The 25389-nt window shown below is 41.2% G+C and overlaps 1 protein-coding gene across 2 annotated transcripts in view; it reads left to right on the top strand.

The window, feature by feature from the left end:
• Nucleotides 1-24852, top strand: part of LOC119246767 (melanoma-associated antigen B2-like) — a 119052-nt gene extending 94200 nt beyond the window's left edge. The window contains exons 3-4 of one of the 2 annotated variants that reach the window (XM_037513108.2): nucleotides 20937-21789; nucleotides 23216-24852. In XM_037513108.2, coding sequence (XP_037369005.1) covers nucleotides 23280-24311 — 1032 coding nt within the window. In that variant the 5' untranslated portion in view covers nucleotides 20937-21789; nucleotides 23216-23279 and the 3' untranslated portion in view covers nucleotides 24312-24852. The other variant, XM_037513109.2, reaches the window with a different exon arrangement.
• The last annotated feature ends 537 nt before the right edge of the window (nucleotides 24853-25389 follow it).

Raw genomic sequence — 25389 nt, 5'->3', positions numbered from 1 at the left:
CTCCTCCCTACTGTCTGTTTTCTAATTTGCCGTATGCGTTGGGACACTGTGTTGTTGGGACTGGCCGGCATCTTGGGTGGGCTTCTCTGTTCCCCTCTGGTTCTTCCAGGAGTCATCTGTCAGTTTCAAGCAGCCGGGCGGCCGGCTGTGTGCTGGTGCTGGTCTCCTCCTGGGGGGTGGGGCTCTCTTTAATGGCGCCTGGAGCTCACCTCCGCGGCGGATCCTGCAGGGTTCGCCTCAGCTCCCGTTCACGGGGTGTGGTGGCTGCAATAGTTCCTTTCCACTCACAGTCCCGCTTGCTGTGTCCCTAATTAATTTATTTTTAAATGAAGTACCTTTTTCTTACATTGTTGTTAATTTTGAACCTTATATGATTTCTCCCCTTAGGTGTGGTTTCTGTAGTTCTCTCACCACCAAAGCACCCCTGATCCATCAACAATAGCCCCTTGTGTTCTGCCCCTGCCCCCTGTTTTCACCCCTTTCCCTCCCCTCCTGGATGACTCAAATCTGTGGTCAGCTTTCAAAGTTTGTCTTCCTCTGACCCTTTGTTTGGTTTCTCTGTGTTCCATGTATAAGTGGAGCCACCTGATATTTATCTTTCTCCTTCTGACTCATTTTGCTGAGCATAATCCCTTAAGAAAGTGCTCCTGATACACCCATATGGGGACAATGTCAAAGAGCAGAAATTCATCTAGCTTACCCTCTCGTCATTCTCCTCTTACCTCAGAGTCAGTCATCACCTTCTCTCTTTTCCTATTATCTGGAGCACCTTCCTGTGACCCTGCCAAACTCTGCTACTAAGCTCCTGCTTTCTGTGAAGACACCTGTTTGACTTTCAATTCTTGTTTTTCACAAGAACTTCAAAATGTTCAAAAGAAACCATGGCCTAACTTTCCTAAGAAGTTAAATTTGATCATTTCCCTGGTGAACGTGATCTGTTGTGAGCGTATTCCAAGTTGCTAGGTATCGGCTATGGAAGAATTTTAACGTTAGTTGAAAAATAAAGATCTAAGAGTTGTATCGAGACTGTGAGTTATTTTGGAGCATCTGGTGTGTTCATACAGGGTTTTAAAATTCAGTTAACATCTGGTAAATATAAATTGAAATGTGTATCTCATAATCTGTAAAATGGCCTGGCATTTTCTGTGAAGAGCAATATAATCACACAAATAGAGAAAGAATTAATTCTATGACAGTATTCTTCATTGACTTTGAAAGTAGAAATATAGCATGTGGCGTGTTTTACTGAAAATGACCTAAGGGATAATTTAGACTCATGAGCTCACTTTGTAAAGACTAAATGTACTCCAAGATCATAGTAGCTTTTCATGATAACACCGCTGGACTAGAAGAAGTGGATCTAGGATTTAGGACTCCTGATTCCACTTTGAGTTGAGACAGTATATTTTCAGGTATTTGCAAAATTAAGGGTTCTTACACTGAGATTTCTGAAAGGGATTTGTAGATCTTCTGTAATTTCAGGTAAATTTCAATATAAATATGTATTTTTCTCTTCGGAGAGCATAGATTTCAAAAGATTCACAGGATATACTCCCCACCCCTGGAAAAGCAAGGTATAAAAATATTTAAGTCAAATCTTTTTTTAATATAAAAATCATGGACAAATATTTTAAAGCTATGTACCCTCCTCTCAACTCTATACATCTATGGAATTAGTCTAGCTTCAGTTCTAATTCAGTCATCCATGGAGATGGTGTAGGGTAAAGAAAATATCAGGCTTTTCTGCCCTTCCGCCATCAGGATAGATGATGGATCCTTGTCCTAAATGCATGCCTGATGGCGGGCACCTGGAATAGGGTGTGGGCATAGGTAGATGGGATTCAGCTGAGTTGAGACTGTGCTTTTTAAGGGCGGTGTCACGGAGACGCCAGCAGCAGCAGCAGCAGCAGCAGCAGCAGCCGCAGCTGCCGCAGCTGCCGAAGCAGAAGCTGAGAAGTAGCAGAACGAACGCTAGAGAGCCCAGATAGAGTGAAGACTTTCTGGGGGCTGGGAGGCCTGCCAGCCCCCCAGCCCGGACCCCTGCCTGCCATATGCCTGGTGAACCCCAAATAAAAAACCTGCAAAACTACTGAGGACTCTGACTCCTCCTTTACCCGGTCTGCATGGGATCAGAAAACCTGCACCATGTCCTTTCTTGCCTCTACAGATGGTAAAGGACTATAGAGTGAGAAAAAATATATATCATATACCTTCACCTTACATAATTGGTTAAGATATCTTTCTTTTATATACCCTGCCTATATGTGTGGTTTCCATATTTTCAACACATCTCCAAATTCTTCCTGAACTGTAAAGAAGTGATCTTATAAGTATACTATGTAATAGTTAGGCAGCTGTCTTAGGCAACTGAAGACCTCTTGGAAAAAATTTAATTAAGGAGTTTGCTCTTTGCTATTTTCTATTGATCTAAATTCCTTTACTATGTGCTATTCATTCTTCTGAATAACCATATTTTGACAATTTCCTCAGCTAATATGACACTATTCTCTCTTCAGCTGGTCCTGATTCCTCTTTCTTCCCCCACCTGTTGACTCCAAATATCCCAAAGCCTTTATATCTTGAGCTGCTTCATGCACATAATACACACATTCTACCCAATCTGAAGATTTACATGTATTCTCTCTTCCAAGGAACCCCAAATCTGCCTCTCCAACCTCTAGCCTAACATATTTCTAACCAGTCAGATTAAAGCCCCACTTACTATATAATCCTTTATGAAATATTTTTCATCTCCATTTATCCTCAAAGGGCATGAATCTTGTTTACAAATCAAAAGTCCTCTATCCCAACTGACTGATAACATCACCAAAATGTTCCAGTCTCCAAATTAAGCCATTCAAATGAGTTTTTGACATCTTATTCATCAACAGCATTCAAGAACTATACAAATCCTATTTGTGGCATCCACAGTATACCTTTTGCTGTCATTAGTTTAGGTGTCAAATGATTTGTGGGTGCTATGGAGGGGACCAGGATGAACAAGACTGTTTTCAGCCCTCTAAGAATTTGCTGTCTAACAAGGAGTATCAAGTATATTTACAAATCGCTACAATGCAAGGCCTTAATAGCGTTGGCAGTGGCTAACCCTGGCTTCAATCATGCTTCAATTATGCCTTGCTATTATTGACTTTGCCCAAATCCATATCCATCTCTAGGGTTTATGTCAGACTTTATATTATTTATTTTTATTTTCTTACTTTTCTACTCATGATCCTTCCAACTACATTATTTGATTTTTCTCTTCTGTTCTGGGCCTGTGTGCGGAAGGATCTGACTCTGTAATCCTCCTGTTGATCGAGTGGGGGTTTTGTGAGCCCTACTCTTTGGTAATCAGCATCAACCTGAGGATAGCCTGGACATGCACTTGCCTACCTGAAAAGCTGATTTTAATGAACTGAAGTGCCATTTCCCCAACTCTCTTTGTTTTTGAAAAGCTGAGATCATTTACCGCACCTGCTCTGGCTGTGTTTCTCTCACTGGGGGAGGTCTATCTTTTGCAGCGAGGCTAAGGATGACCTTCCAGGCCTTGCAAGACACCTAAGTCACTTCTGAGTATCCCTGTCTTCCACCGGGAACACTTTGGTATGCTACAGGCTGGATAGAGTGGTCCCTAGGCCCAAATTAGTGAGGGGGGCATGGCTACCCAATAAAGAAAACCTGGGCCCCACATTTGGCTGCTACTCAAAGAAAGAAAACTGCCAAAACCGTAACACCCATGCCCACTGATTTCTTGCTCTTCCAACATCCATATTCCACTTCAGATACGTGATTGAGCTCTTGGTTTTCCTTGAAATTCACATACTGCTATCATGAACGTTTCCTACAGGATCCCTCCATGTGTGTTAACTGCTATGTCACACAATTGGGTGGAGAGAGGACAACAAATCACTCATGCCTAGTTTTTGAGTTTTTGCCAATTCTGGTTCTCAGGCAAAAGGCTGCCTAAACAAAAATCTATTCTAAAAACCAGGCATATTCGTTTATATTTCTTCTACCATTAATTAATCTATGAAATCAATATTTTTAAATAAGAAATCAATTTTATTTAACTTCTCTAAGAGCTCATGAGAAAAACAGTGTTGAAATATGATTCTCTTTGTTTATAGGCAAATATTTTATATAAATAATTTATAAATAAAGAATGGTAATAGCCACATTCTTGGTTGGATCTTATTTCTACCTTGGAAGGTTATCTAATTGACTAATGAAACAAAGGTAGTAAATATAATTACCTTTGAAAGCACTCATTCTGGTCTGTGTGTGTGTCTGTGTGGTGTTACTGCCTGATTTGCAATTTTATATTTTTATATTCTGGGAAATCTCGCCTTTCAATTCTCTGTTTAGAAAACAGAAATTCAACATCCTTTCAAATATTTATTCCTGTAAATCTAATGGGGGGGGTGGAGTTCACTGGAAGAATTATAAGTGTATAGTGACATCTACAGGTAGCATGTATATTGCTAAATAGGATGTGGTTACCATCTGCTGAAGAATGAACTGTTCTCACAAGTCTATCTTAGATTCCTTCAAATGTGCCTTGCCCTTGGTAACCAGCAGGAAAGGTTAAACCAATTAAATTGGAATGGCTGATATAAGATATCTTGCTAAAATTTAAATCCATGTAATAAATGGACCTTTGTTTACCTAGTTCCTTAAACCTAGCTTATCCTCATTTGAGAAATGGGAATAGCAGGTTGATTGATAGTTCTTTCTGAAAATCTATGTCAGGCATACTGAGTAAAAGTAATCACTGCAAATTCATGGCAATCACAGGGAAAGAATATGCCAATTAGAAAATGTAAAAGCCGTTTTTGGTTCTCAATGAATAAAAACCCAACATAAAAGCTTTCTGTTCTAGTAGTACCAAATCAGGTTATTGTCTTTGTCAGAAGTCCTTCATTTTCTTACTGACAGGAGTGGGGAGAACAGGAATTGTGGAGGGGGGATTTAGTGAAGTTTAATCAAATCAGGCTCATTAGTATCAATAATTTTATTATATGGGTAAAAACAAGACAGGAAAAGGAAAAAATAAAATTTTAACTGGTAAGGAAAGATTATGTATTGTAATTTTTGTATTTCTTGTGATGGTTAGATATACTTAGCAAGTAATCGATCAATCAGGAAAAAATAAATATGATGGAAAGCTGTTTTTCTCTATTCTAGTGTCTGCTAATTTGGTAGAAAAGAAATAAAAGTTTAAAAATAATTGGTATTTAGCAGTCAAGCTACTGAGACATTTTTAATAGTATCCACTTGGTACAAGGTGCTACATAGACCTCCTTAAAGATGGGGGAAAAAAATCAAACTTCTTAATTAGTTATTACTCCTTCATGTCTTCTTCTTCCCATATCGTTCTACTTCCAATACTTAACATTAAGGAAAGATACCCTAAAATATCCTTTCCCCAACAATTTCAAATGTTTTTCCATTTGTGCTTTTGTTTATATGGTTTTGTTTTATAATCTAGAATATATTTTCTTTCCCCAAATTTAATGTCCAGTTCAAATGTCCTGTTCTCTATGAATACTTTCCTGGGTCAGTCTAAACAGAATTACTTCTTCATTTTGGAAAACTCATAAGTTTTCCTCATGTCGCCTCTCATCTTTTACCATAATATTAAAAAATTATATCTCTATTTTAGCTCTTCTTGGCTAGCTTGAGAGCAGGGACAATGTTCTGGGCACATTTCGGTGCTCAGCATATGTTGGATGCACAAAGTGAAAGATTCATGCTATGGAAGTTGAATAATGTCTCAAGAATTAGATTATAAGATAATATTTACAAAAAATGTGCTCACAATGCCATTAGTCCTTGTTTTAAGGGATTGTCTTTATTCCTAAAGAACCCATCTTTTGTCATAAATCAAAATCTTAATCACAGGTTAGAATTTCACTTCTGTGCTTATCTTAGAAGGAAGAATATGGTAAAAGTCATAGGGATGGTTGGAGAGAGAGGAAGGCAGTATGACTGAGCAGTCTGAATTCCTTCCTTTTGGCATGGGAAAAGTGTGAAGTTCCAGTGGTCACTGCCAAGGTTACCTGGCTAGAGCAATTTTGCTGCTAGCCCAATCAAGGAGGCTGGAAAACAGTTGAGGCCCCCTCAGCAGCAAAAGGCTGTGGAATAATGTTCTATTACATTAGGGAACAGAATAGTAGAGAGACTACTTGGAGACCAACCAAGAACCTACATGTGTGTGAGCCAGACTCTGCCCACACCTCCCAACTCAAACGCAATAGTCAGGACTGCTCTCCAACCTGACCCGAGGATAAGGAAAAGAGATGATATTTAGTACAACTTTGAGAATAGTGCTTTACTTTGAACTCAGTTTTAATAACCGAAAGTTGCCATAAAGTTATTGCATCTCCACATATTGCTGTACTGAAAGCGAGATCCAATAGGACATGAGAGAAGGCATTGATGGAAAACATAGCAGCTGCTTTAGTCCACCAAGCTGAGACATCTCAATAAACTCAGTTACTTTAGTCAACAAAGGATTTTCTTAGTCTGCTAGGGATGCCTACAGGATTTCATATACTGGGTGATATAAACAACAGAAATTTATATTCTCACAGTTGTGGAGGCTGGAAAGTTCAACACCAAGGCTCTGGCAGGGCTCATTTTCAGGTGAGAGTTCTCTTCCTTGCTTGCACAGGGTCTTCCTGCTGAGTTCTCGCATGTAGAGAAATATCTCTGGTGTTTCTTCCTCTTTTATGAGGACACCAGTTACTTCTATCGGTCAGGGCTTCCCCTTTATGGTCTCATTTGATCATAATCACTCCTTTAAAGGTCTTATGTCTAATACAGCCACATGTGGGCTTCTGGGAATAATTTTAGGAGGACATTAGACAGTCCATAGGAAGGACCTCTTGCCATGTGGTACAAATTGTTTGGAGACATGATTGGATATGGACGACCATGCTAGAAAATGATTTTTCCATTCCATGTCAAGGTCACAATATTGCAATTTTATTTTTATTGAGGTAACAGTGGTTTACGAAATTGTATAAGACTTAGAGGTACAGGATCACACTCTTCAGGCATAAGTCACTACACCCAGCACCAGGGCACCCATAGTCCCCCACTATAGTCCACTGGGCTCCCTTACCCCTGTTTTCCCACCTCCCCCTCCCTGTCATGTAGTCTCTCTTCCACAGTCAGATTTCAAGGATTTGCTATCGGTTTGGCTCTGTCTGCCCTTTGTTTTGTTTCTCTGTATTCCACTCTGTAAGTGAAACCATCTGGCATTTGCCTTTTTCCTTCTGACCTATTTCACTTAGCATAATCCCCTCCAGTTCCATAAATGGAAACAAGAACTTTCAGGTCTTCGTTAAACTTTAGTTGTCTGGTCACAATGAAGATGAAAGGAACTGAAAAGCTGACTGGAAATTCAGATTTCAAGAGGTACATGATGCTGCCAATTCCTAGAGTTTTGGGGAAGGGATTGTCAAAGAAATTCATCATGGCATGAAAGTCAAAATACATTTTTCAAATACTGAGATGTGCCACTGACTGGCAGTCTAAAACTCAACAGCAGCTGTTAGTCAGCAGTACACTGGAGAATATAGGTAGTAGGAATTATATTGGAAAGTTAAGGCCAAGTAGAAAGAAAGGTTGTATCTGAAGGCTACTTAAGTCAGAATAGAAAGTTAGCTCTTAAAAAAGCAATAGTTCTCACTTTCACTTTCAGAGATCACATGTAAAGAGCTTAGAAGTGCTCACTTCTGTCCTCACAACAATAAACAAGCTGTTCTCAAACTGGAAATCAGTAATTCTTCTTAGAATCATCAGAGAATTGAGGTCACAGGGCAAACTCCTGCCCTCAAAACTGGAGAGACAGACAGGCAGATGCAAAGAATCACTGGATATTAGAAGTTCTGGAGCAGAAGCCCACAGCTGAACCAGAACAGTAGAAAAGCTTTACATTCCAGTTAATGAATTGCTGGAGGCATGTTGTATTCTGAGTGCAGAGTTAAAAATTCCAAAGGGGCCCATTCTTTTTTTTTTTTTATTTTTTTTATTTTTTATTTTTTTAATAGAGGCATTTTTTTTTATTTCTTTATTTATTTATTTGATGGTTTGTTTATACATGCACTGGGTACAGTCAGAAGCGCGGGAGGGTGAGAGAATTCACCAGAGCCAGAGCGGGGAGCAGAACGGGCAGAAGGACCGAAGTACACTGCTGAGGGGAACAGCGGGCGGCAGGAGAGGTCTGCACGCCATGTGGGACCCTCCTCCGGTGGCCGGGAAGCAGCCGGGGATCGAACCGGCGCCGCAGAGGCCGCGGGCAGCTTCGCAACCCAGCGCTCAACCACTGCGCAAAGGGGCCCATTCTTAGGGAGGCCTGAGTTTTCCCTCCACAAACCTTGTTGTTACAGATATACTTCCATGAAAGCGAGGCACCATTTTCCTCACCCTCTCCTTGTATGTATCTACCCTGGATGACAAGCCCCATTATGCTGTGAGCTGGTATTCCTTAGTGGGGGAGCTGTGGAAAGTGAGGAGTGGAATTAAGCAGTCGTTCTTGGCTTGTAACATGGAAGGCAAGTGGACACATCATTCTTGCTTCTGTGATCCCACTTGTAACCTAGTGTTGCTGGGAAGGAGACTTGGAGGAGACACATGGAGAGGAGACATGTAAGGGCCCTTGGAAAAGACAGGGTGAGAGACACGTGGAAAACTGTTCTTGTTAGAGACAGTGGTGGCCACTATCTTGACTATTAGGTATTTCATTTTCCATTGTTACTCTTTCCTTCTATCCAGCTCCCTAGGACCTGCATAATCCCTTTCTTATGGTTCCTTTCCAGAAGGTATCTCAAACATATGGTAAGCTGTTAGGCCTTCATGGCCCTACTTCAAGCCAACCCTGTTTGGCTAGGCATTTGCCCATGTGGGTTTGGGTAGTTTTTGCAGTTTTATTAGGAAACTTTTATTAGGAATATCATTTCTTTTCTTCTCTTTCTGTGCCCATTAATTCTATGAAAGTTCTCTCACACTAAGAGTTTGCTACTTTTGCCTTTGTGCAGCGAATGACTGGGCCCATTTTCAAGCATGCACCCCTTAACAGTTTGGGGTTCCTGGATGCCCTTTAGTCATGCACTAATGGTGGTCAGGCACTCACTATAAAAGTCAGAGGAAAGGGCCTCTGCTGGTGCTGCAGGCGGTTGAGCGCCGTGCTGTGAAGCTGTCCGCAGCCTCTGCAGCACTGGTTTTATACCAGCTGGCCGGCGAGGATCCCACATGGTATGGCAGACCTCTCCTGTCTCGCCCACTGCTCCCCTCAGCAGTGTATTTCAGTCAGTCTGCCTGTTCTGTTCCCCACTCTGTCTCTGGTGAATCCTCTCACCCTCCCATGCATCTGACCTGTACCCCGTTTCTTGTATGCATAAATAAATAAATCCCGCACATCTGGCCTGTACCCCAGTTCTTATGTAAAATGAATAAATAAATCTTAAAAAAAAGGCAATTCCTTATTAAAAAACAAAAAGTCAGAGGAAAGTCTCTTCATACTTTAGGAAGAAGCAGGAGAAAAAAATTACACCTTTGAAATAACCCAACCTAGTCCTCTCTAGTCCCCCACACTGGGTAAAAGAAATACCCAACTCAGGCTCACTAAAGGACTGAGACCTAATTATAGCACTAGAGAATGCTTCCCCCACCCCCAAAACCTACCACCACACCAATTGGGCTCAGGTACAATAACAGGGGGGTTGCAATTAAAAGAACTGGGTGCCTCAGGCCCTATTTAAGGAGTTCCCGAGCAAAACCCAAAGACAATAAGGGAGGAAAAACAAAGATACCAAAGGAAATTTTAGCAGGTCTCCACACAATTATGGCAAAAAGTAAATATAGCATAAGCTACCTCAGTTCCTTTTTTCCTATACATCATGTTTGGTTTTCAACAAAAATTTGAAAGGCATGCTAGAACACAAAAGGTGCAGTCTGAATGGACAAAGCAAGCATCAGAACCTGCCACTCAGATATGGCAGATTTTTTAATTTTCAGACAAGGAATTAAAAGGAACTATGATTAATATGGTAAGGGGTTAGGGAAGGGAATAAAACTGGTTGTGTTTACAGATGACATGACTGTAGAAAATCTTTAGGAACTGACCAAAAAAAACCTTGAGTATATTAAACTCAAGGTTAATATACCAAAAAAAAAAAAAAAAAAAAGTCCATTGTTTTCCTGCATACCTGCAGTAAGCAATTGGACTTTGAGATAAAAAACACAATACCATTTACATTAGATAAAAAACACAATACCATTACATTACATTTACCAATACATTTACATTTAAATATTTACAATATTTAAATACTGGGTTTAAACTAACAAAATATATATGAGAACTTTATGAGGAAAAATGACAAAGCTCTAATGAAAGAAATCAAAAAGATTGAAACTAATGTAGAGACAATCCATGTTCATAGTTAGGAAGACTCAATATTGTTAAGAGATTGCTTCTTTCCAACTTGATCTGTAGATTCAACATAACCCTGATGAAAATCCCAGGAAGCTACTTTGTGGATACTGACAAACCAATTCTAAGCTTTCTTTATATGGAGAGGCAACAAATGGTGCTTAACAACTGCATGTTCACATTCACAAAGATAAATCTAGACACTGACTTTATACTTTTATGAAAATTAACTCAAAATGCACTATAGACCTAAACAAAAAAATTTAAAAACTTCTAGAAAATAACTGAGGAGAAAATCTAGGTGATCTTGAGTTTGACAATGAATTTTTAAATACAACAATGAAAGCATTAAAAAAGACAACAAAATAGAGAAGCTTGACTTCATTAAAATTAAAGTACTTCTGCTCTGTAAAAGACTCTATTAAGGAATGAAAAACAAGCCACAGACTGGAGAAAATATTTGCAAAAACACATCTGATAGAGGACTGTTATCCAAAACATACAAAGAATCCAACAACAACAAAATGAACAACCCAACTAAAAGTTTGGCCAAAGATCTGAGCAGAAAACATAACAAAGAAAATGTAAAGATATAAAAAAATATGTAAAGATGTTCCACATATGTCATTAGGGAATTCCAAATTAAAACAATAATGATAGGGCCTCCCTGGTGGTGCAAGGGGTCAAGCAACACTGAAGCAATTCGCAGCCTCTGCAGCACAAGTTTGATCCCCAGCCGGCCAGGGAACAACCCACATGGCGCAGCAGACCTCTCGTCTCGCCCGCTGCTCCCCTCAGCAGTGTATTTCAATCAGTCTACCTTTTCTGTTTCCCACTCTGTCTCTGGTATATCCTCTCACCACCCCCTGCATCTCAGGCCTGTACCCCAGCTCTTGTATGCATAAATAAATCTTTAAAAAAAAAAAGAGATACTACTAAAATACTTATTAGAATGGCCAAAATCTGAAACACTGACAACACGAAATGCTGGTGAGGATGTGGAAGAACAGAAACTCTCATTCATTGCTGGTGAGAACACAAAATGATACAGCCACATTGGAAGTTAATTTGAAAATTGTATACAAAATTAAAGTCTTACCATATGATTTAGCAATTGTGTTCCTTGGTATTTATCAAGGAAGCTGAAAACTTAGGTCCACACAAAAATATACAAGGGAATGTTTATAGCTGATTTATTCATAACTTTCAAAATTTTCAAAAAGCAACCAAGATGTCCATTGATAAGTGAATGAATAAACAGATTGTGGTGTAATCATGCAATGGGATATTATTCACTGGTAACAACAAATGAGATATTAAGCCATGAAAAGACATGGAGGAAACTTAAATACATAGTGTTTCATAAAATCAACCAGAAAAGGCTATATACATTGTGATTCCAACTATATGAAGTTTTGAAAAAGGCAAAACATATAGAAACAGGAAAAAACATCAGTGGTTGCCAGAGGTTGAAGGGAGAAGGGAGATATGAATAGGTAGAGAACAGGGATATTTTGTATTTTTTAGAGCAGGGAGACTATTTTGTATGATAATGAAATAGTAGCTAAATGACATTATATATTTGTCAAACCCCATGAAACTACAAAACACAAAGATGTTACCCAATGTAAACTATGAACTTGGGGCCTCCTTGGTGGTGCAGGGGGTTGAACACAGCACTGTGAAGCTGTCTGCAGCCTCTGAGGCACGGGTTCGATTCCCAAACTACCAGGGAGGTATGCACATGGCACAGCAGACCTCTCCTGTATCGCCTGCTGCTCCCCTCAGCAGTGTTTTTGGTCCATCTGCCTGTTCTGCTCCCCGCTCTGTCTCTGATGAATCCTCTCTCCCTCCCACACCTCTGGCCTGTACCCCAGTTCTTGTATGCATAAATAAATCTTTTTTAAAAAAACTATGAATTTAATAATAATCACTATTAGTTCGTCAATTATAAATGTAGCACATCAATGCTACATTTCACTTTTACACAATGTATGCATTTTCATCTTGGTTATAGTCCCCCTGATGGGGGCAGGGTATTATGAACACTCTACTTTGTGTTGATTTTTTTCTGTAAACATGAAGGTACTCTAAGAAATGAAGTTTATTAAATAAAAATAAATACATACATAAAAATAAGGAATAATATCCATATTGAGGAAATCACACACATCTAAAATAGTCACTAGAACTGCAAAACCAGGATTGAGAATTTGGTAGCTGACTCATCTCCTTCATTATAATCATCAAAGAGGAATGATCTTTGACTTAGGGCATGTTTCAAAATATGCCAAAGTGTTTCCTGTGGCTCTACCTTTGCTGACCTCTCCTCTAGGAAAGGTCTTCTTACATTGTTTTCCAAGATTAAGTGCTAGTTTCTTGTTGAAACTTTCCCTAATCACCGCAGATAGTCTAGGATACCACTATACCTACATTTGTTCTACTTATTTGCAAGAAAGCATTTATTCATTTTGTTATTACCTAAGTTTCTTTTTTTTTTTCTTTCTGTCCTAGGTAATTTTATTTTTTTCTTGCATTTTTTTATTTTATTATTTTAGTTCCATTGGGTAACATCAGTTTACAACACTGTATATGATTCAGAAGTATAGAGTAGGATCAAAACAAGGTGGGGGTGGGAATTGTATAGGGACTATAACCAAGATGAAAATGCATACATTGTGCAAAAATGAAAAATGATGTAAAAATATATAAAATTAAAAAAAAATTAAAAATTAAAAAATGAACAGTGATATAAAATATATATATAAATAAATAATTTTTTAAAATCCCTAAATCTAAAAATAGATATTTAAGGCAGCAAATAGGACAGATAAAAAAATAAATACAGCACAAGGCACCATGAGACCTCAAGTGAATATGTCATCACAAGGAGAGAACAACTTCCTAGAGTCCAAAAACAGAAGGTTTTTATCTTTCTATCAGATAAGGGTACAAAATAGCCATGATAAAGAACTTTAAAGAAATGGAAGAAAACACAGGAAAAGCAAGTCAAAGTGATACAAGAGAACTCTGACAATGAACCAAATAGGTATAACCAAACTCAGAAAAGCAAATGAATGGCATCGGAATTAAAAGTAATGAACAGAAAATAGAAACTGAAGCTTTAAATAAGAAGTTAACAGAGATTTGGGATGTTATATCAAATAAAATAAAAAAGAAACACTAAAAATCTTATTGGAAAATTGAGGCTACCACAGTGGGCAGGAAAGGGTAGACAGCGAAATGGGAGGGCTTCAGTGGACTGTGGTGGAGAAATATGGGTGCTTTTGTGGTGGTATAGTGTAGGAGCATACATCTTAAGAGGTGTGAACCTCTACTTCTGAATCATATTATCTAAGTTTCTATTTCCCCGAGTAGTCCATAAACATCTAGGTGTCGGGCCTTGGGTATTTTTATAGTATGTTCATATATTTCCCAACATAGCATTAACATAATAAGTGTTTAGATGAAAGTTAGAATGAACAAGAACAACAAAACCCTTAACCACATGTGTTCCATATCCTGAATAAACAAGTAACTGTTAGCGTTATTAACTACCCAACAGGATCATGTTACTTGCCACTTAGAAAGCCAGACTCTGCACCACAAGTTTGGTTCCATAAAGGAAGCTTTTTGTTAGTGAGTGGCACCACATTGGGAGAATGACATAGTTAGTACTCAAGAAAAGACCATCTCCCTCAGTGGCAAGTATGGAAGATTATATAGGCAAGAAGGGGATACTGACATATGTTGCATCGGGCAACACCACACTGACAAACGGGAGTCGTGGAGCAGGCTGCACAATGCAGGATGCTGCTGAAGAGCAAGATCCTGGCCCTTTTATTGACACACATAATTGGTTTTTAGGAGATTAGGGAGATTAAGGAAAGGGGAAGGGTGTAGATTAGGGATTGTGAGTCTGCCCTCCAGGCACTTCTAATCTACTTGATGCTACACCCTAATCCCCAGCCATGGTTCTAATCTCATCAACAAGGCCCTCCACTGATCAGCTTCTGGGGTCCCTTGTCATACATCGGTCCTCAGCCCCCTGGGCTTTCTGGACATACCTCCTGATGCACATGTTATGCATTGGTCCTCAGCCCCCGGGCATTCTGGACATACCTTGTGATGTATAACCTTCCCAGTGTGATCCAGCTTTGTGCTCTTATTTGATCTGAAGAGTTTAAGGGTTAGGGCTCCTGTTCCTAAGTGGCCGGACCACTTTGGCCTTGTTTAGGTGACAAAATGGTGGCCGTATAGGCTGCCTAGGAGTAGCAGACCCACAGACATAGGTGGAGTTTCTTCATTCTCAGGTCTGGACGGGTGCCAGTCAGTCTAGGGGCAGTGAGTGAATCACAAGCTTATTGATGCATTTCTGCAATAGTGTGCCAAGCACTCCAGGGGAAGTTAATCACAAGACTATTGATGATATTTCTGGAATATTCTTTTCTGTGTTCCCAATTTAAAATGATCTGCAGGTGTTCTTTAAGTGCTGATGTTATCAGCATCCTCACAAGGAACAGCAATAGTTCACTAAGCATTAAGCAACCCATTTCCATGGCCCTGAGGACTGTAGCACAGTGTCTTCTAAGGCAGGGATCATGTTATCCTTGCCCAGAAGGTAGTGTTCCAATTTTTTTTTTTACTTTTATTTTTTAAAGATTTTTTAAATTTATTTTTGCATAGAAGAACTGAGGTGTAGGCCAGAGGTGCAGAGGGTGACAGGATTCACCAGAGACAGAGTGGGGAGCAGAGCAGGCAGATCTACTGAAATACACTGCTGAGGGGAGTAGTGGGCAAGACAGGAGAGGTCTGCTGCACCATGTTACCAGCCACTATGGCTTATATGACATAGATATGTCTAAGTCAGAACTTTCTGTAACTTAGTATTCTCATTTGTAAAATGTAGACTTATAGGATAGTTTATTGAAAATATTAGTTAGCATGTAATTTTCCCATATATTAAGAACATTTAATGAATAAGAGTTTTTCTAGTAAAGTATGCTACATAAGCTTTGCAATATGTACACACTAAATAGCTTACTAGCTAGAACATCAGCTCGTTATGAGTGGGGATTATTACACTCTTATATACCAGTATAGTTCCATTAATAATATAAATGGTCTGACCCATTAGAAGATAGCTAATATGTATAAAAGAACTGTGAATAATTGGAGGAAGGGAGGAAAGGAAGGAAGAAGGGAGAAAAGAGGATTGGTATTGATTAATGCTGTGCAATAAAATTTTCTATATTAATGGAAATGTTCTATATTTGCACTTTCCAATATGGGAGCCACATTTTTTTAAAATATTGATTCATGTAAAATTAAATAGCCACATGTGGCTAGTGGCTACTGAATTGAACAGCACAAGTATACATACTTTTCTCAACTGAGAAAATTCAATGTTTAAAAAAGTCCATCAAGAAAGTCTGCATTGAGTATCTACTACAATTAAACTGTCTACCCACACATTCACTAACCTAGATAAAATGCATAAATTCTTTGAAAGACAGTATCTTCCAAAATTCATGCAAGGATAAATAGAAATCTTAATAGGCCTATATCAAATACAAAATTGAGGAAAAAACACTACCTTTGAACATTCTGCATATTAAAGAAATAAAATGTGTTCCTCCTCTTGAAAATTCATTTTAAGGAGAAAAAAATAAGTATTAGACAATTAAATAACAACTGAATAGTAACCTATACACATAATCCCTAACATTACTTTCCACTGTTAAGGCTATTTTTAGCCATTAAGTGTAAGGTTATAAAATTAATTATAAATATAGAAGTAAAAAGAGGCTAATAAAGATAAGGAGAAGTTTTAGGAAGGAGTGGGAAAAACTAAATGTAATATAAAACCTGTTTTTATTTTTAGCTACCAAAAAAATCCTAAACACCAATAGTACCTTCACAAGGTTTCCAATAACATTCTAAGTCATTCTTATTTCATTCATCCTGACACAATCTAGACAGTTTCAGGCCTGTCATTTAATAAATGTCCACAACCAGCTAAAAAAATTCATTAGTGAATGAATGAAAATGATCACAAAAATTTTGAAAGAAATTCCAAGCGTTAAGACATGAGTGACTCCAAATTTGGTTTCTTCTAAGAATCATTTCCTTCTTAAAATCTAGATCACAAGGTTCCTTTGCATTCAGAGTTGTAGTGGGCCTGAAATCTGCATTCTCAATACATGCCCCAGGTAAATTTGCTAATCAGGGGGACAGACAACCCAGTACATTTTTTAAAACTAAATCTGTCAGTTGTTCACATGACTATACAACCTTAGGGTTGCATTTTAACTCCTCTGTAGGGACACATGCTTTACTCACTCTAGCCAAACCTCCAGTGTCATTGGCATCTCCCTTCCTTCCCTGTGCCTCCCTCCCTCCCCTGGTTCCCTCTGATAAGTAAATTTTTCGCGAAGTCTAAGATTTGTTTTTGTTGGATTGCCAAGTCGTAGAACCAACCAAAATGCCCATCAAGAAACAAGTGATTAAGGAAATTGCGAAATATATTCTCAATGGACTACTACTCAGAAAGATGAATTAGTGCCTTTTGGGACAAAATGGATGAGCTTTGAGGTGATTATGCTAAATGCAATAAGTCAGAAAACAAAAGACAGCAGATGGTTTTACTTATCTGTGGAATATAAATAATCAGAGAACTCCTTGCCTTTTAAGAATCATCCAGTTCTGTTGTCTGCTGCTTTTCCTGAGCTAATGCTGAGAGACTGGAAAGAACTTACCACTTCCCCAGCACCCTGCCCTTTTGCCCACTTCTTTTCCTACTCTCTCCCACACAAATTCATGTTTCCTCTGTATGTGTGGCTCGCTGCTGCTGAATGATTATCTACACCAGATGTGTGAGTGGATTCTAACACACATCTTCAGTTACATCATAAAATAGCTCCTTTAATTTCAAATATATATTTGTAAAGATTTTTTAAAATTAATTTATGCATATAAGAGCTGGGGTACAGGCCAGAGGTGTGGGGGTGAGAGGATTCACCAGAGACAGAGTGAGCAACAGAACAGGCAGATTGACTGAAATACACTGATGAGGGGAGCAGTGGGTGAGTCAGGAGAGGTCTGCTGCCCCATGTGGGTTAGCTCTCTGGCCAGGAAGGAACTGATGCTTCAGTGACTGGCAATAACTTGGTAGTGCTGAGACTTTAACCCCTGCACCAACAGGGAGGCCCAAACTATATCTATTAATGAATATTGTGATGTCAGCTTTATCTTTTATTGATTGATATTGTTCTGGATTTTTAATATTTAGGGTTTTTTCCATTAAACAAAGATTGTTTGGGTTACTCTTAGTGTGGACTCTATTTTGCTCCCTAAAGAGCTCACCTATGTCTTCCTTTTCTGTTAGGAGCTGCGAATCAGGGAAGTCTTAGTTCTTCCACTTTGGAATGAGATATACATTGGAGATAATCCACAACTGAAGGCCCCACTTTTCAGGGTCCCAACCACTTGATCGAGACACCTAGCTTTCAGTCACAGATGTCACTTCAAAATCAACTCATCAAATAAATATATAACATATGTAGGACACTTGGTCATTGTGTGTTTAGACAGAAATTACATTCTACATTAGGTGTTATCTGTCAATCACTGACAAAGCCTGAAGTTCAAATCCTGATGGTGGATTTTGTTTTCCTTTATTCTCACTCTCTGAATATCCCAAGCAATGTTTAAGCTATTTTCTCCCTAGGATTCTTTTTAAAGAGAAAAATCATTGTCAACAGCTTAAGCAAAGCCCTGCAGTAATCAAAACAGTGTATAGTCATTGGATGGAGAAAGTAGGGAGGAATAATTTAAAGCACAGCGTTCTTTTCTTGGGGCTAAGTCTCTTAACCCATCTGCAGACTGAAAAGAACTAACTAGGTGGTAGGATTTGTCATTGTTCACTAGGTAGTTTGTGTATGCCAACTTGACATTTTTATTTCAGTCTTCCAAAATTGCCTAATAACAAATTTAAAAACTAGTTTGACAACAGCAGATGTGTCTGAGCAGTGGAGATTATATTGTTATTATTGTTTTTCTTTGTGCTTTTCATCCCTCTATTCAATGATCATTTTAAACAATAAATGTTAATAATTTCGAATAGGATTTTTTTATGAAATGGAGAAACCAATTAGAAGAAACACAAGAATGATTCTCTAAAACAAAACCGACACTTGGAACAACTGATAATCCACTTAAACATTGATTGAGATGTTTTGATTTTTTTCTAGGTATTCTGTTCTGTAATATAGAATGTGGTAGCACATAGTTAAAAAACTAGAAATTGTCTCCCAATATCAATGGCTACTTTATGGATATATTTTCAACTGAAAAGATTTTTAGTAAAGTCACAAAGCCCTGTTCCATTTCCCTGATGAATAATTTTAAAACATTTAAAAACCATACACATATCCAAATATAATGGAGGGAAATGTTAAATAGTAAATCCCAACGAAGAGGCATTGCTAAAATATATGCCAGAGGCACATGTTTCAGAAATGGTCATATTTAATATCTTTATTAATTAGCTAGAACATGACTAAAACAATATATTAATGACATTCATGAGGTTTTTTCCACTGGGAGATGAAGACACTAATGAATACTAAAATTACCCAGGAGATGCAATAAATATAGCTCTAAATATGTTGCTCATATGCTGTTTTTTCAAATGTTGGCTATCTTGAGCCACCATCACATTTCTCTGTTTTTTTTTTTAAAATGCTTTGAAATACAACATTTAAGAAAAGTAACTTGATCAGCTCAACACATTCTAGTTACCTGTATACCTTAATCGAAATCACAAAATGGGCCTGTGTTAGAGCTCTGCCTAGGAAATTGTTGAAATTTTTTAATGTCTTTGAATAGTAGGGAGGAAAATGGATGGGTGTTTTCAGCTGTTCCCTTCTAGACTTCTACAGGTGCCTCCGGGTCATTGCTCTGAATCCGTCTCCATTTCCTGTGTTTGCCTTTCCGAGACTGATCCATGTGCATCCTCTGCAAGAACATGTCCTGCTCTAATTTCTGAATTAATCATTACAATAAAAGCAGAAAGGATATCAATAACTTCCATCCCCTTATCGAGAGGAGCCCAGAATCTGCTCTTTTGAAGAATGCCATACCCTGTATCATTTGGGTGACTGGGCACTGGTATAGCTTCCACCTTACCACATCCCCACTAAGTAAAACCAGTTCCTAAAATGGACTTTTTCCGTGTTCTCCAAACATGCCCATTCTCGACCGAGGCTGAATGCCTGCCCCATACTCGCTACTTTTTTTTATTAGGTCCCCTACAGCTGGGCTAGTTCTAGTATATTTTCCCTTTTGGAGGTTTGAAGGCTGAGAAAAAATGGAAAACTTAGGGTGATCCATATTTTTTTGTTTGTTTGTTTTATAGAGGCATGTTTTATTTATTTATTTGTTTGTTTGTTTATACAAGCACTGGGTACAGTCAGAAGCGCGGGAGGGTGAGAGAATTCACCAGAGCCAGAGCAGGGAGCAGAGCAGGCAGAAGGACCGAAGTACACTGCTGAGGGGAGCAGCGGGCGGCAGGAGAGGTCTGTGCGCCATGTGGGACCGTCCTCCGGTGGCCGGGGAGCAGCCGGGGATCGAACCGGCGCCGCAGAGGCCGCGGGCAGCTTCACAACCCAGCGCTCAACCGCTGCGCCACCGGGGAGGCCCAGGTGATCCATATTTTTTAAAGATTTATTTATTTATGCATAGAAGAACTGGGGTGTAGGCCAGAGGGGTGTGTGGGGGGGTGGGTGGGTAGAGGATTCACCAGAGACAGAGTGGGGAGCAGAACAGGCAGATCTACTGAAATACACTGCTAAAGGTGAACAAGACAGGAGAGGTCTGTTGAGCCAATTGTGGGGTTAATTCCCTGGCCAGGGATCGAACTCCTGCCAAACCTGTAATAGCGTGTTAAACCCTATGCCACCAGGGAGGCCCAAGGGTGACCCATTTTTAACATTACCCTCAGGGGGCCTCCCCGGTGGCGCGGCGGGTTGAGTGCAGCGCTGTGAAGCTGTCCACAGCCTCTGCAGTGCCGGTTCGATTCCCAGCCGGCCAAGGAGATTTCCCACATGGCTCGACAGACCTCTCCTGTCTTCGCCCGCTGCTCCCCTCAGCAGTGTACTTCGGTCCTTCTGCCTGCTCTGCTCCCCGCTCTGGCTCTGGTGAATCGTCTCACCCTCCCACACCCCTGGCCTGTACCCCAGTGCTTGTATGCATAAATAAATCTTAAAAAAAAAAAAAACACATGACCCCGAGACTGTCTTTCAATGATCAGGCACCTGATTCAGGTGGAAGGGCCACTGGAAGGCAGGGAAGTTGCTGATCCTTGGGAAATTTTAGGAACTTTGTTGCGTCAAATTGGAGACGTGTAACTCACACCCACATTGAACCATCTATCGCGCGTTTTCGTTGTTAAGCAGCATTTAGGATATGACTCATCCTCAGCTCCACTTTGTAGGTGTCTAGAAGTCGAGTACCTTAATTTGGTGGGAGCAGCCTCAGGTCACTAGAGAGTAGAGTCCCAAGACACGTCAAGTGTCAAAGTGAAGATTTGAAATAAAAAGGAGGAAACCATCCATCCCGGAACAGAGGAACCCCAAAAATTCTTCCAATGCTGTCAGCAGCTGGAATGCCCCGGACAGAGTTTTAAGGAACAGGAACCCGCCTCAATCTCTCTGGAGTGTTGCATGGAGAAGAGAATTTTGGACAAGGAAGGACAGTTCCAATTCTGCAAAAAGAGAAGACCCAGGCCTTGACAAGGATCCCGCGTGTTCTGAGAGGACCCCCGCTAAGGAGGTGTAGGAGTCCCACCCTATGTTTCGCTGTGGGAGACGCCAAAAGAGTGATCTCAGGGGAGAAAGGCCCTTGGTCTGAAGAGTCAGCCACCGTTCTGCAGAGGGAGGAGGCTTGGCTTTAACTAAAGTTATGGACCCCGAATGCTGACAAAGGGACTGTTTCCAGAAAGCGGGGCTGCCAGCGCACTTGAACGTCAGGATTCTGTGGCCCAGGGAGGAGTAATCGTGTGTGGGATGATCATGTGGTGAGGACTTTGGAGGCGGTCCCCGGCGGGGCAGTAGATACTGGACTCTGGCAGATACCAAAGTGGGGACGCCGAGTGCAAATGCAGACACTGCAGACTGCGCATCATCCGGGTCCCACAGAACCCCGCCTCTGCTGTCAGTCCTGGGTGATCTCGCGCGGTGACCGGATGTGGCTCCCGGATTTCCGCTTTGAGAATGAGATCGTCGATGTAGTCGGTGGTGTGCTGTGCCGCGAGGAGGTTGGATTCCGAGGACTGGCGTGGCGGCAAGGTGAGCGCCCCGAGTGGGAACCGAAGAGAATATTCGCCCTCCCTGACAAAGGTGACTTGAAGTCCCACTTTCGTGGTCAGGTTTTGGGAGCCGCGGCCTCGCCTCCGTGCTGCAGGCTGCATTCTGCCCAAAATGGCTCGTGGAGTGGGGGCGGGGAGGGGACCGCAAGGAAGGCCCGGGTCTATGGCGGGAGCCCAGATTTGCCATGGGGGGAGATAGAGATCATAAATCCAGATGAGGCCATACCGTGTGTGTTCATGAGCAGACCCCCACCCAGCACTGCTGGCCACGCTGAGCGGCGCCCAGACGGTCAGCTCTAGGAGACACCCCACTAAGTGAACAGTCGTGGAGCGACCTAGCCAGCCCTCTAGTGACTCAGGGAGCTCAGGGCTACACCCCAATAACTCCCAAACTCAGTAGAGCTCCTGTGCACAGTTGGTGCACTTCGGTGCCCCTACCCTTCCTTTAGAGTGGTCTCGGCGAGGGCTTTGGTCTAATGGAGTTAGCCCAATTCGGTAAAAGGCACCCAGCCCCTTAAAGGATGCAGGGTTGTGACATTGAGTGAGGATAGGGGTCCCCTCCTGGAAAGGAGGGGACCACATAGAGCCTTGGGCATACGGCCATAACGAGTTACGTTCAGTTCTTTTCTGGACATCTCAGGGAGGTGATGGACCAGGTCGAACGGGGCAGCCTGATGTCAGCAAAGGGAGGATTTTTGAGTACTAGCAGATGTCATGGTTGGAACCTTGACAACTGTGGACATGTTCTACCCCATATCAGTGGGGGCCTCAGAGGATCCTCCCTATTATCAGCCCTGGAGGCCTCAAGGACAGGTGTCAGGTGGCTGTGCCCATCAGTTCTCACTTAGGTTGAAATCAGATGAAACCCTTAGTCTGAAGGTGTAGCTACCAGTCAGCAAAAGGCGAGTCATGCCAAAATGTGTGGAGCCAAGTGTGGCCCCTGAATGAGGACTGAGGATGCCACTGAGCTCTCAGCACTGAGTGCTTCATGGTGGGAGGTGCACTGGGGCACCTGTTCAGTCCCTTCTGAGTCCCAGTGAGCTTTGAAGTATCAACCTCAGAGAAGAAGAGGGAGGGTGCCCAGGCTCTGCCTAGAGTTGACGCAATAATACAGACAATGAACTGAGCAGAACCCTCATGCCACAGTACAGGGGGTCCCACTTCCAGCGCCTGCTGTCACCTAAGTAAATCCAGGGCAAGGCTGGTTAGGATGCAGAGTAAGACTCACTCAAAGGAGTCCTTGATGGGATATTTAGGGGAGAGGCTGGTAGAAGAGCGAGAGCCCTGAGGGGTCAGGGGTCCTAGAGCTGTGCCCTCAGGTAAACCTCCAGGGGCAGCCTTGGTTAAAGCCAAGGGGGCATCTCCCTGCTGAAGGTCCTCACATTATATCATTCTCCCTCCTTCAGGTGCCACCATCACTTGTTCACTAGTCACACTCTTACCTGCTGTCCCTGACCACAGCTATCAGTCATGCCTCGCGGTCATAAAAGTAAGCTCCGTGCCCGTGAGAAACGCCGTCAGGCCCGGGGAGAGACCCAAGATCTCACAGCTGTTCAGGTCTCTGAAGCAGAAGTAGAAGAGTCCCCTTCCACCTCCTCTTCTGCTTCTGGGGGTACATCCCAGGGTTCCTCTGTATCTGGCCCTCCCCCGAAGCCTCAGAGAACCCGATCCACCACTAGTGCTACAAGATCTAGCAAAAGTGCCAAGAGCCAAGATGAGGAAAAGCCAAGCACCTCCCGGGCCTCAATTTCTCTCTGGGGCTCTCATAATGATCCTGTAAGTACGAAGACAGGAATGTTGGTGCGGTTGCTGCTGTACAAGTATAAAATGAAAGAGATCGTTACCAAGGCAGATATGATGAAAATTGTCAACAAAAGGTACAAGGAGCACTTCCCCGAGATCCTCAGGAGAGCCACTGAGCGCATAGAGCTGGTCTTTGGCCTTGATTTGAAACCAATCAAGCCCAGTGGTCACTCCTATAACATTGTCAGCAAGCTAGATCTTCCCAAAGATATGGGTCTTAGTGGTGGCTGGGAAAATCCTAAAAATGGGCTTCTGATGCCTCTCCTGGGTGTGATCTTCTTGAATGGTAACTGTGCCTCCGAGGAAGAGATCTGGCAATTCCTGAATATTTTGGGAGTCTATGATGGGAAGACTCACTTCATCTTCGGGGAGCCCAGGAAGCTCATCACCCAAGATCTGGTGCGGGAGCAGTACCTCAAATATCGTCAGATACTAGGCAGTGATCCTCCACGCTATGAGTTCCTGTGGGGTCCAAGAGCCCACGCTGAAACCAGCAAAATGAAGGTTTTGGAGTTTTTGGCCAAGGTCAACGGTACCATCCCTAGCGCTTTCCAACCCCATTATGAAGAGGCTTTGCGAGACGAGGAAGAGAGATCCAAAGCCAGAGCTGAAGCCATGGCAGTTGAGGTGGCCAAGGCAATCGCTGCTGTCAAAGCCAGTCATGCCAGGGCCAAGTCCAGTAGCTCCTCCCACCTCTAGGGAGGTGAGGCAGATTCTTCCTTTGTGCTTGTAAAACTACAGGTGGTGCTCCTGATATGTGTGAAAAACTGTTGAGTTCTCTTTGTTCTTTTGAATTTTTCAAGTTGTTCCTTACAATAGAAAGTTTATTTAGATTCAGAATGTAAGCTTGTTAGTGATACTAATCACCGATTTGTTTTATTGATGATTATCAAGTTTAGCAGTAAGAGTTTTGGTATTGAAATACAAATTGCAAATCCTTAAGTCACTGTCATGACGCAGAATAAGATTGCATGTCATTGGAAGAAGTATATCCTCCACACTAAAATAGTTGGGATCAGGGACAGAAAAAAGTAAAAGTTGACTAATTCTTGGTTTGCCTTACTCAGCCTAGGTTTTCCTTTTGTGTGGTGAAGAATTGGATTTTTAGTGGTGAATTTTATGTAATGTGTACACATGAAGTATAGTATGTGTCTGATTAGTATGTGTAGCATATACATAATTATTGATTTATAATGATGCACACCTGAAACTTAAGTTATGATGCAATATTACTTCAATAAAAGAGTAAAAAAAAATTTTAAATACTTACCTAGATTTGCTTATGTTGTACAAGCCCCTGCCAATGCAATGATAGATTCTAGGAAACTATCATTATGGAAAAGGGTGAGATACTCTCAACCTCATAAAGAAACAATCAGGGTGAAGAAGGGATGCACAGAATATTCTCTTGAGTATGTTTTCATTGCTCAGCAGAATTTGGGCTGGATGGGAGGGTTTTTTTTTTTTTTGCTACAAATTTATTCTTTGACATCTCCTAGATTTAAAAATAAAAATCCCAGCTTGATAGATGGTAATAATGCCTGAGGTCAAGGTAATCAAAGTAATAACTGCCATTCCCCAATGTCTCAGTGCAAGACCAGCACAGTATCAGAAGCGTTCCATACAGTATGCATCTCCCCAGTCCTTCAAGATGGGGCCTAACCAACTTCAAAAGGAGAGCCAGAGGCTCAGAATTAGAGTTTGGCTAGGTGCCCAAACCCATAGGGCTAGTAAATGACTAGGCTGGAACTGGACCCCTGGTCTAAATGACAGTAGA

Source organism: Talpa occidentalis, unplaced genomic scaffold, assembly GCF_014898055.3.
Source record: "Talpa occidentalis isolate TD23 unplaced genomic scaffold, MPIMG_talOcc4v2.1 talOcc4.15, whole genome shotgun sequence".
Lineage (NCBI taxonomy): Eukaryota > Metazoa > Chordata > Mammalia > Eulipotyphla > Talpidae > Talpa > Talpa occidentalis.
This window is presented reverse-complemented; position numbering and strand designations above follow the sequence as displayed.